The following is a 12738-nucleotide window of genomic DNA, read 5'->3' on the forward strand; positions in this document are numbered from 1 at the left end:
AAAAGCAGGAAGGAACAATTAACAGCAGATACAAAAAAAAACATCAAGGCAGTTGTCAACTTTTGGAATTTTTTAGAGGAAGAAAACGGAAAGGAAATGAAATTATAGTACAAGTTGAGCATTCCTCACTTTTTTTTCCAGTACCAGGGATCAAACTCAGGACCTTGTGCTTGTGAGGCAGGCATGGTGCCACTGTGCTAAATCCTCGGCCCTAGCAGCCCTCATCTAAATATTCAAATGCTCCAGAATCTGAAACTTTTGAGTGCCAGTTTTTTTGTGTTTTGGTGTGTTTTGTACCAGGGATCAAACTCGGAACCTTGCACTTGTGAAGCAGGTGGTGGAATCACTGAGCTGAATCCCTGGCCCCTGAGTGCCAGTTTGACACCACAAATGGAAAATTCCACACCTGACCAATGCAGGCACATAAAAATACTGCATAAAATTTCCTTAAGGCCGGGCGTGGTGGGACACGCCTGTAATCCCAGCACTGGGCAGGCAGGAGGATCGATGTGAGTTCGAGACCAGCCTGGGCCACACAGTGAGTTCCAGGGAGTCTCAACTACGTAGTGAGACCCTGTCTCAAAAAAAAAAAATTCCTTAAGGCAGGCCAGGGATATAGCTTAATGGTTTCACTGCCTGCCTTGCAAATGCAAAGGACCTGAGTTTGATCCTTGGTATCAAAAAAAAAAAAACAAAATTTCCTTAAAGCTAAGTGTATAAGGTACACATGAAGCACACGTGAAAACATGTTTATCCTTGGGTTCCCAGCCCCCGTCCCCAAAGTATCTCATTATATGCAGATATTTTAAAGATCCAAAATCTAAAACAGAGTCACATGATTAGAAGGACCATGCTCCAGATGAGGGCTGAGCAGACTGCTAAAGGGAGAGAGAGGAGATATTTTTGGGTTTGCAGGCTATACAGTTTCTGTCACAATTCCTCAGCTCCACCACCATGGTATAAAAGAATCCATAGATGACATGGATACAAATGGGTGTGGCTGTGTTCTGATAAAACTTTATGAAAATGAGGCAGGCTGACCTCTGCCCTAGCATAAAATCTGCTATCGACCTCCTCTAAGAAGGCTGAACACAAACATCCACAGGAGAGAGAATTTGGAATTGAGCCGTCCATCAGAGGACTTTTCACAAATATGTTCTAACGAAGCGAGCCTCCAAGTCTACCCAGATAAACGATGACCAGCCAGACTGTCAGGACATAACTGAAAACCACAAGGCATCCAGCGAAATGAAGAACGGCCAATTCAAGGGAAATAGCTGGGCATGGTGGCGCACGCACGCCTGTAATCCCAGCAACCAAGAGGCTGAGGCAGGAGGATTGCCATGACTTCGAGGCCAGCCTGAACTGCAGAGTCAGACCCTGTCTCAAAAAGCAAAACAAAACACGGGGGGATAGAAACAGAGCTGGTCCTGAGAAAGACCCAATGACAGACAGACCTGCAAAAGGCTTAAAAAAGCTGTCCTACCAGTGCTCAAAGAACTAGACAGATGTGGAGAATGTCCTAAAAGCTCGTCAAATGGAAATCTCTCTCAGGTTGACATTTGCACCGAGGCCACAGAAGCGATGGTCGAGCCTTGGTTCACTTCAAAGAAGCACCACAGCAGAAGTAGTAGAAAAGTCAGCTAGCTGCAAGTTGGTCAGGCTCTGTCTGGGCCTTTGCTGGCTGGTGAGATGGCAGATGAGGAAGAGGATCCTACATTTGAGGAGGAAAATGAAGAAATTGGAGGTGCCGAAGGTGGACAGGGTAAAAGAGACTTTTCTGAAGAATTGCGATGTATGATGTATGGGTTTGGAGATGACCAGAATCCTTACACCGAGTCGGGGGATATTCTTGAAGACGTTGTCATAGAGTTCATCCCTGAAATGACTCACAAGGCAATGTCCACTGGAAGACAAGGTCGAGTACACGTCGAAGATATCGTCTTGAATCGAAAGGACCCGAGGGAATTTGCTAAAGACTTGCTGACTATGAATAAAGAATCGAGACGAGCTAGAGAAGCATTTGATGAAGCCAACTATGAGTCTTGACACCTTGTGTGCTTTCTGAAATGTCATTATTTTGTATGGAAACCGTATATGTTTATTTTCTGCAGTATCGTCCTGATGCTTAGGCACGTACATGAGAGGAAGAAACACACGTTTTCAGCCTTTATTTTCATGTCTTTGTTTTTAGAGCATTTGGTTCCAGCCCTTAATTGCCTGCCTTTATATGACCATACTTGAATTACTTACTAGATTTTAATGACTACATATGCTATGTATTAATGACTACATATAAGTTATGACTGCAAACCATACAGTTCCTTCTGACTTTGGACTGTCTGAAGAATAAACTTGTATTATATAGTAGATATATTCATGCCATTATAAGCTGTATGCTAGCTGTTTAATAGGTAAAATCTCAGTGGCCTTTTTGACTGACAGCTAAGGCATGTGCTTCATGTGTTCTGAAGTTTTTAGACAGCAGTCATCATCTTTGTGTGTAAGGAGAGGGTGTAGGAAATTACAAGTTTTTGTAAGAAAATTTGTTTTACTATCTTTTCTAAAGATAATTTTTTTGTGTGTTTGTTTTTGACAAAATAAATTTCATGTCAGTGCTCCTGTGTTAAAGCTTTTGTTGATTTAAAAGCCTTTTGGCTTCTAACATACTACAGGTATTTGCTAAGTTTTAGGAGAACTAATTTTCCCAGATCAAAGATTCTAAATTTAAATGCTTTTCATAGTAGCAATGGTGATCAATGCCTAAAAGAATAATGGTAAAATAAGCATTTGGAATAGTGTTATATTAACATATTTGTAAGTAATTGCTCATTATAGAAACGTATACTTGATTGAAACTATATGTGGCCATAGAAACTCCTTTGTGTAGTTCAGGAAATACAGCTTTTGTGTGTACTTAGCTACTTAGCTTATTGCATTAAATTATTATTGTCTTTAGCTTACAATGAGTATTAAAATTACATTAAAGAAATCATTGAATGTTAAAAAAAAAAAAGAAGCACCACAATCTGTACTCAAGTCACCCCATTCTTTGGTGCAAACTCACTTGCGCACACAGTACAGAAATGTCTTCTGTGAACCATTAATTTTTAACCCTTGGGTGCATGTCTCTTTTATATTCAATAGTCTTTAAAGCTTTTCTGAGGGCCCAGGATTTAGCTCAGTGGTCCCATGCCTGCCTGGCAAGCAGCACAAGGTCCTGAGTTCAATCCCCAGTACCAGAAAATAGATTTAAAAAAAAAAAAAAGCCTTTCTGTCGAGAAAAGCACTTATGCAGTTGGGTTTGGGGCTAAACTAGCTACGTGTGTGTGTGTGTATGTGTGTGTGTGTGTGTGAGAGAGAGAGAGAGAGAGAGAGAGAGAAACTGGGATTGAATTTAGGGCCTTCACACTGACCTACATCCCCATCCCCCTTTATTTTATTTTATTTTTTTATTTATTTTTGGTTTTTTGAGACAAGGTCTCACTATATAGTTGAGACAGACCTGGAACTCACTATGTAGCCCAGGCTGGTCTTGAACTCACAGCGATCCTCCTGCCTCAGCCTCCTGAGTGCTGGGATATTAGGCGTGGGCCACCATGCCCAGTTCCCTTTTTTATTTTTTATTTTGAGATCAGGACTTACTAAATCACTGCATTTCCCAGATTAGGTTCAAATTTGTGATTCTCCTGCCTCAGCCTCCCTGAGTGTTAGGATTATACGCATGTGCCACCACAAGCAGCCATGCCACTTTTTTCATTAAAAAAAAAAATCTTTATTTGAAAAAGAGCAGACATTGGGTTTGGGTTATAGCTCAGTGGGCAACTGCGTTTAGTACGTGTCAGGCCCTGGATTTGTTGGCTGGCACCAAAACAAACAAGTTATTCATCCTTGAGTATTTGGCAGATATTTTCACAAAAATGAAGTTATCTTGAGTGAAACAACTGATAGCACTTGTTACAGCCTATAAAAATTTTTGAGCTTTTGAGTAAAAATTAGAATTTTGGAAAACACATCCCTATCATAAGCATATACATATTAATACACAAAGTAGTTTATGGCAGTAAAAATGAATGAACTAAATCTACATTATATATATATATAGTTTTGTTTTTTGTACCGGGGATCAAACTCAGGCCCTTGTGCTTGTGAGACAGGCAGCAGCACCACTGAGCTAAATCCCCAGCCCTTACATACAATATTGGTAATATTGATTCTTCTGATGAGGTTAGTGGTAAAATTAATACGTTTTTTTTTTTTTTGGTACTGGGGGTCGATCTTGGGACCTTGTGCTTGGGAGGCAGGCTGCTGCACCACTGAGCTAAATCACTGGCCCTAAAAATTAATACTGCTAATATATGTGATATATAATAATTATAATGAATTGTGTCAATGCTTTGAAGATAACAAGCACTCGTGGGAAAAAAATCATTTAAACTGCAAGCCAGACCAATAGACTGATTTAAAAGACTAAGAGAAGTTCCTTGAAACCGTTTCAGATTGCACATTACAGTCAGCCTTGGACATCACCACCTGTCAAGTTTGGTGTAGTAGCAAAGAAAATAATCCACATATGTGGGTATTAAATGAAAACACTATTAAGATCCTTCCTTTTCCACAGTTGGGTCCTCCTGTAATTCCATCTTCTCAGGAGGCTGAGGCAAGAGGATCACAGTCTGGATCTTGCCTCAAAATTCAAAAAAGTAATAATTAAACCAGGCGTGGTGGCACACGCTTGTAATCCCAGCACTTGGCAGGCTTGAACCCAGGGCCTTTTGCATTGAGCTACATCTGCGGTCCTGGTCCTTTTTATTTTGGATTTTTTTGTTTTGAGACAGTCTCACCAAGTCATTAAGTTTCCCAGGCTGAGCTCAAACTTGCATCCTCCTGCCTCAGTTTTCTTGAGTGCTAGGATTACAGGCCTGCACCACCACCCCCAAGTGGCTGGCAATTTCTTTCTTTCTTTTTCTTTTTTTTGGTACTGGGGATCATCTATGGCCATACTACCCTAAACATACCTGATCTCATCTGGTATCAGGGATTGAACTCAGGACCTTGCGCTTGCAAGGCAGGCACGGTGCCACTGAGCTGAATTCCCGGCCTGGCAATTACTTATAAAGAAGACACAACCTACGGCCCAGTGATTATACTAGGTGTTTATCTAGGAGAAACAAAAATATATATCCACAAAAAGACTTGTACAAAAATGTTATTAGCAGCCTTTTTCATTATAACCCCAAAGAGAGGGCTCAGAAGTCTGTTAATAAAAGAACAAAGGAACAAACCGTGGTACATTCATACTGTGGAATCCTACTCAGAAATAGAAGGATGAATCTCAAAAATACCATATTATGTACCTCAGTGGCACCTTCCCTGCCCGGCAAGTGCAAGGTCCTGAGTTTGATCTCCGGTACCAAAAACAACAACAAAAGACATTGTGTTGAGAAGCTAGATCCACTGTGTTTCCGTTTAAAGTTGTAAAAGAAGCAAAATCAGTCTGTGATGGAAAAGACATTACAAGACTTTTTTTTTTTTTTTTGTACTGGGGATTGAACTCAGGACCTTGCGCTTGCCAGGCAGGAGCAGCGCCACCGAGCTGCACGCCTGGCCCCAACATCAGAAGACTGGCTCTAGAGGGTCAGCGAGGGGAGCAGGGTTCTTGATGTGTCCTGACAGGGACTCGGGTGGCTGGGGTGTGGGGAGTGTTGAGGCCGTCATTCCGACTGACTCGGCCTCGGGGTGCTCGGATACTTGGTTCCCCATTATTCAGGGATGTGTGTGCGGTGTTTCTGGATGCGGGCAACATTTGTGCAGCGGCTGGAGCAGGGCAGATGGCCGCCCAGGGTGGGAGCCTCACTCGATCTGCCGGAGGCCTGAACAGAACAAAAGGGAGCAGAAGAAACAGTGCGTGCTCACCGCCTGCCTGTCTCAGAGCAGCCTCTGTTTTCTGCCCTCTGCACTCACACTCCTGGCTCTCCTGCCGCCTAGGCCGTCCTCACTTGCAGTGAAGGCTCAAGGAAACGTCTCCGTCTTACAGATGAAGGAACTGAAGTCCAAGGAGAACATGACTTGCCCAAGGCCACAGAACAAGGTCAGGCCAAACCGAAGCGCTAAAACCTTCCTTCCTCCCTCCGAACCCAGCTTTCCTCTAATCCACCTGCAAAAAGTTTGTGCAGAGCCATCGACAACGTGCTTTTTGAGTTCTGAACTCATCTGACCCTCACAACCAGCACAGTTGAAAGCTAGCATTTCTGAGCAGCCAGCATTAAAATGTTTGTGTGTAAGACCAGAAGTGGGGACACGGGGCTCTGAGGCACGAGGCTGAGACCACTGTGGGTATCCGCGCCGCGATGCGACACCTTCCCCAGCCCTGCAGCCCCAGGAGCCCCTGCGTCTCATCCCGCAGATGCCCCTACCCACCCTCACCTTCCTGGACATGGGCAGACGCTCGGTCCTGTGGCCGCAGGCAGGGTCCATCACCGGCCTCTTCGGCGATCTCTGTGTGGGCAACCCAGGAAAGAAGTCCTCCTCCTGCTGAAGTGGCCGCACTGAAAGGTGTCTGGGGCTCGCTGTTCCCACCCTCCCCACTTGAGAGAGTTTCACTGGGTTTGCAGCGAGATGGACAGACACAGAGGTAAAGCCTTATTGGTGTCATCTGGTTTCCTGGACCACCCCTTTCCCGAAGCTCTGACAACTTATTGGAGCCAGCACATTCCCCTTTTGTTTAAACCAGGTTTTGTTGTTATTGTTTTTTGAAACGCTATGTAGTTCTGGCCGGCCTTGAACTCATTGTGTACTCCAGGCGGGCCTCAAACTCGAGATCCTCCTGCATCAGCCTCTCATATACAGTATTTAAACCAGTTTTATCTGGGTTTCTTTCACTTGTAACAAGATCCTGACTCTCAGTTGGGCGTGGTGGCGCACGCCTGTAATCCCAGCACTCGGGAGGTTGAGACAGGAGGCTGAGACAGGAGGATCACTGGGAGTTCAAAACCAGCCTGGGCTACACAGTGAGTTCCAGAGCAGTCTCAACTACACAGTGAGACCCTGTCTCAAACAAAACAAAACAAAAGATCCTAACTTTCAAAATTCTCCATCTGCCAAAGTTCTAGATGTCACCTTTGCATTACCAACCCTCTACCCCAAACACACCAGCCCTACTCACTCGGTGAGCTCCTCTAAGACAGTCTCGGGTAAGGCCAGCATCTCCACCAGCAGGGACAGGATCTCAAAGAGCAGAGTGTGGGGATTCGGGGGAGCCATGTCCATCGTGGCATTCTGTTCTGGGGACATGGGGTAGTGGCTGCCATTACCATGGGGTGGCCCCAGATGCCACCCCGTCAGTGCTCCGGCCCCTCCTCTGGCTCTGCCGCCCCAGGCTGGCCCCGGCTCACCCATGGAGCAGAAGAAGCTCCTGGTATCTGTCATCACAGCCAGGAAGTATTTGAAGTCCACGTGCCCGTCTCCTGCAGAGGCCAGAGGAGGAACTGGGTAGGTAGGGGGCTCATGGACCCCACCACAGTCACCAGCTCTCTCACTGGGTTTAACTACAAAAGCGATGCCTATTCAATGCAGAAAATGCAGTGGATGTAGGAAACCAGAAGATGGAAGCTAAAATCTCCCAGGTTATAAACTGCTGGAAATTGTGTCCTGGAGGTGGCAGTGTGGGTTCATGTCCCAGCCCTACCACTTCTCTCCATGGCCCTCTCAACCCCAGTGAGCTCAGCTCTCTCACCTATAGATGAGGACAATCCGAACACCTGTATCATGGGAGGTAAAATGAGCGGAAATGCTTAGAACTGGTCCAATACCAGCACCTGTTATGGCTGCTGCCCAGGAACACATCCCCCCAGTGTTCCCAACTTGGCTTTCAAGGCTCTGCAGGATTCTCCTGGTACCTCCGCAGATTCTCCTGCCCAGGACCTTTGCACATGCTGCTTCCTTTTCCTACAACTTACTCCACTCCCACTTCAACTTTTGTGCTCCCCCATAACCATTGCGTCTTCAGAGACTCAGTCCAGACCAGGTCAGATTTCCCAGGAAGCCTTTCAAAAAACTGTATTCCAACAACACACTGTTTTCCTCCCCCGCCCCGCTTTGAGGTGGTACTGGGAACGGAACTCAGGACCTTGTGCTTGCAAGGCAGGCAGCAGCACCACTGAGCTAAATCCCCAGGTCTGTGTTTGTTTTGTTTTTTTTGGAGACAAGGTCTCACCATGTAGTTCAGACTGGTCTTGAACTCGGGCTGATCCTCCCGCCTCAGCCTCCAAATTCTGGGATTACAGATGTGTGCCACCACACCCAGCCCAACCATATGTTTTGGAATTCGATGGAAATTTTTCGAGGCCAGGACTGCCTGTTTTGTTCTATGCTGTGTCCCTGGGGCTGGGGACCGGTAAGTGCTTAGTCAGTGTCCTCTGAACTACTCAACAAATACTTGTGTGGTCTCTGAAAGCACTCGTGGGGCGCCTCGCCCTCTTGTCCTCAGGTCACAGAGGCTGAGGCCAGAGAAAAGCAGGCTGCTCCTGTGGCCGGGGCATCCTTGATGGTTTTGAGGGTTCCTGTCTGTGCAGCCACGGAGGGGAGTCGTGACGCCCTGCGCTGCACGCTGCGTCCAGCCACGCCACAGCACGACGACTGCTCTGTGCTGCACCCCTCCTTCCTGATGGCTTTGCCCCTCTCTCCCTGCCTCAGTTCTGCTTAATCTTTTGCAACTTGGCCTCGGCGTCACCTCCAGGAAGCTGTCCGTCCCTCCCGATTCCTTCTTTAACCCACTTTAAATGCTGCCGTTATTGGTGCCTCTTAACTTCGGTCAGCCCTTGTCCAAAGGCGGTGCCTGTGGCCCCTGCAGGGCCGCGGGTCCCGGTCCCTTCTCTACAGCGGGCGCACCGTTGGCACCTGGTGAGGGCTCCTGGGTGAGTGTTAACCACTAACGCGTCCTTCGAGTGTTCCGCGCACCAAACAGTATGCTCAGTGCTTTGCCTGAATCACCTCGTTTCCCTGTTATCGGCCCCATTCTGCAGATGGAGAGGCCGGGCTACGCCGAACCTCCGTGGCTCGTCCGAGGCCACGCAGCTGACAAAGCGAGAGATGGAGTCACAGAGGAACCTCAGGTGAAGCAGGAACCAGAGCCTGCAAGGAAGGGACCCTGAGATCGCTACAGCTTGGAGTCAGGAGGCTCAGTGATCTCTGAGCACCCAGACACTGGAACAGCACGAACTCCCAGAACCCGGACCTGCTCCATCATATGTGGGATCCAGGTGTCATGGCTTAGATCTGAAGTGTTGGGATGAGGATTGAGCTCAGTGGTTCCACCGCCTGCCCTGCAAGTGCAAGGTCCCGAGTTCGATCCCCGGTCCCCCCCAATGCTCCTGTGCGCGTTAGGTGACTGGGTCGTGGGGGCGCCGTGCTCATCGGGAAGAGTTCAGAGCCGAAAGTGCTGCTGGGAGGTGGGGCCTGGTCACGCGTGGGTCACTAGGGACGTGGCTGAAGGGCGTGTCTTCCCCGGCCCCTCCCTCCAGCTGCCCGCCTACAGCTCCCCTCCTTTTGGACCCAGCCAGCTCTCAACTGAAACCACGAGCCCAAACAAACCTCTCCTTCTTCATGCTGTGGGGGTCAGGTTAGTATCCCGGCAAGGAGAGGGCCGGGGATTTAGCTCAGGGGTTCCGCCGCCTGCCTCGCAAGCGCAATGACCAGAGTTCGATCCCCGGTACCAAAAAACAACAACATCAACAAGAAACAGCAAGGAAAAATCGGCTAAGACAGTGGTACACAATGAAAATGCAGCACGGGGCAACTTGTTCCAAAATTATAAGAATTTCTAGACTATGACAGCAGAGCATGAAACCAAGCACGGAGCCGCATGTGACACAGCGGCCGCCCCAGCCTGGGGCTCAGAGCCAAGCCCCGCTGCTCACCATCCACATCAGCGCTCCTCAGGGCTTCCTCTACCTGGCCCGGCGTCAGGGAGAAGCCCACGAGGACCAGGATGTTCTTCAGGCTCCGAGCGTCCACCTCGCCAGGGCCATTGAAGATCTCACAGTAGCTGCGGAAGGCTGTGGAGCGGGAGGGGCACCTCTTACGTCTCCCCTTAACCCACCCTTCCAACGACCTCTACCACCATGGCTGGGTGGGGGCCGGGGCTAATTAAAAGAGCAAAAGTGAGGGCTTCGTGGCTCCCTGGATTCACTGTGTTCTGTACCCCGAGGCCAGGCCAGAGGTCCACCTGGTGTGACTGGAATTGAGCTCATTAGGGGCCCATGTGGTGACGGGAGCACCCCCACTTTAGGGCACATACTCCGTGCTGGCTGAGCTCTTGTACCAGTTCTCACATCATTCTGGGAGGAGTAGGATGCTTGTGCCATCTGAAACAATGGGGAAATCGAGGCAGAGACTTGGCCTTGGTGTCTGCAGATATCGCTCTGCACAGACCCGGCTCCTAGCAGGGCTTTGGTGGTCTGGACGAGAGCAGAGCACAGCAAGGTGCCGAAAAGTTCCAGAGCAGCACCAACAGGCCAAAGCGTTTCTCCTGGGGTTGCTCCATTCACAGTGTGGGTTTTTCCTGCCCTTAGCAAAATCCAGACCAGCAGCACAGCCCTGTGAATGGCTGGGCCATATAATAACCTGGGTTACTATTGTGGGCTGAAGTCTGACCCTAAAAAATTCATACATGGAACCCCTACCTCCCAGTGATTATTTGGAAAGAAAGCCTTTTGTTTCGCTTTGTTGAGACAGAGTTGGCTAAATTGCCCAGGTTGACTTTGAACCCTCTGTCTTCCGGCCTCAGCCAACCAAGTGCTGGGATTATAGATGTGAACCACCATGCACAGCGGAGAGGGGTCTTTAAAGAGGTGATTAAGATAAAATAAGGCATGAAGGTGGGCCCTACGCCAGTCTGACTGGTGTCCTTGTATAGGAAAAGGAATTTAGGACCCACGGATGAGGCCTTGAGGGGACACAGCTGCTCACAAGCCAGGGAGGGAACCCAACACCAACCCAGCCAGCACCTCAGCCTTGGACTCCAGCCAGCCAGTCAGTGACACTGTGTCAGAGCGGCTTGAGCTGGCCTGTGTGGGTCCCAGGGGTCAAGGCACAGCATTCCCGAGCCTCGATTTCCCTCCTGTAGTCCACAGTGTTAAGGCCTCCTGCAGCCCTGCATTAGGTCAGCACCCAGCTTATACCAGACTCTGACTTCTCCCAGTCAGTGACAAAGAGCTCGAAGTGTGGAAGTGGGCGGCTAGGCCTGGGTTTGGCGTAGCGCTGACCTACCACGAGCAGGCAGCACCTAAAGGGAGAACCCAAGGGATGTCAGAAGCAGCTGTGACTGTCCCAAATGCCTGGAGGACTGGGCTGTAGTCGGGGGTAGAATCCTGGGTCACAATCCCCACTTCAAAAGCAAAAAACCCTTGTCTGGGCTACACAGGGAGTTCCAGGTCAGTCTTGACTACATAGTGAGACCCTGTCTCAAAAAATAAAATAAAATAAAATAAAAAAAGCAAAACCCAAGCCCCAAAGGTCAAAATGCCCAGGGGGCCAGGTGTGGTGACCTATACCTGTAGTCCCAGCACTCTAGAGGCTGAGACAGGAGGGTTCCTGCAAGTTCAGGCCAGCCTGGGCTACAGAGTAAATTCAAGACCAGCTTGAGTACCTAGCGAGACCCTGTCACAACCCCCCCCAAAAAAAATCACTCAGGAGGCAGGGCAGTGAGCTCTCTGCTCACCAGACAGGGACAGACAGTCTTGGCAACCCTGAGTCTTCCTATCGAAGTGGCCTTTTGTCTGGACCGACTCAAAGTGTACGTGGGAGTGCACTTAGAGCAGCCCCTGCCCCGGGGGCTGGAGTGAGCTGTGAGCTGCAAGGTGAGGTCACAGGAGCCAGCGACACAGCCAGGGAGGCGAGGAAAGGGTGCCTCCTTCCTGCCATGAGGGGCCCAGACTCTGAGGAGGAGCAGGGTGGGCACACATCCCACCAGTGGCCAAGGTGATGGGGGGCGGAATGGGGTGCAGCCCCAGATGACAAGGAACCGAGGGCCCAGCACCTTCCCCAGGGCAGGGGTTCAGACCTTTACATTTGGGACATGGGGGCCCTGCTCGATGGGGAGGTGCTGTTCAGCATTGGGGACCTGGATGCCGGCTCTCAAGAGGACACAGAGCAGCTTGGGGCTGGGAGGCAGGGCCTTCGTCCCTCTGTAGAGGCCACTCTGGAGCTGGCAGAGCACTGGATCCCGTGACTAGTGAGGTGAATTTCTTGTGGGCTTGGGTCCACTTCCCACCTTGCTCTGTGCCCTGGGCCAAGTGCAGGCGACCCCAGGGCCACCGTGGCAGTGGTGTGAGGGTCGGGCGTGTGCCAAAGGCTCCCACCTTCCTCTTGCTTCGGCGTGAGATGCTCCTCGGCCTGCTCCTCCCAACCCTGACACAGCCGGAGGAGGCCGGGCTCTTCCAGCTCCTGCCTGCAGAGGACACAGGACAGACTGGGCCCCGTGAGGCCGAGGGGTGAGACGGGTGGGTAGGAGGAGGACAGAGCAGAGTGAGACCGGACGGGAGAAACCTGGGAGAGTCTGCATGGGGACACAGAGGCTGCCGGGATGAGGCCCAGCCTGGCGGCCCCTACCATGGCCTGGCACAGCTCGGGCTCCACTCCGGCTCTGGGGCAGCTCCTTCGGCCCCCAGCCATCTGGGATCGGAGCCCGCAGGAGGGGGTCCGGGGGTCCGGCACTGTGGCGACAGGGGTGGGAGCTGG

At 49.8% G+C, this 12738-nt stretch overlaps 2 protein-coding genes across 2 annotated transcripts in view; one reads left to right on the forward strand and one right to left on the reverse strand.

Annotated features, from left to right (window-relative positions):
- Nucleotides 1-12738, reverse strand: part of Spata21 (spermatogenesis associated 21) — a 20067-nt gene that overhangs the window by 4276 nt on the left and 3053 nt on the right. Inside the window, 5 exon segments of the mRNA XM_033767965.1 lie at nt 7166-7283; nt 7395-7466; nt 9918-10055; nt 12360-12448; nt 12610-12713. Coding sequence (XP_033623856.1) covers nt 7166-7283; nt 7395-7466; nt 9918-10055; nt 12360-12448; nt 12610-12713 — 521 coding nt within the window.
- Nucleotides 1361-2273, forward strand: LOC104855353 (transcription initiation factor TFIID subunit 13-like). The gene has a single exon (XM_033767367.1). The coding sequence runs from the start codon at nt 1693-1695 to the stop codon at nt 2047-2049; it is 357 nt and encodes a 118-aa protein (XP_033623258.1). The 5' UTR covers nt 1361-1692; the 3' UTR covers nt 2050-2273.

This window comes from Fukomys damarensis, unplaced genomic scaffold, assembly GCF_012274545.1.
Source record: "Fukomys damarensis isolate Sample0158 unplaced genomic scaffold, DMR_v1.0_HiC HiC_scaffold_23, whole genome shotgun sequence".
NCBI lineage: Eukaryota > Metazoa > Chordata > Mammalia > Rodentia > Bathyergidae > Fukomys > Fukomys damarensis.

Excerpts from the sequence above, each read along its gene's own strand:
- LOC104855353 (XM_033767367.1), top strand. The coding sequence starts at position 1,693 with ATGGCAGATGAGGAAGAGGATCCTACATTTGAGGAGGAAAATGAAGAA.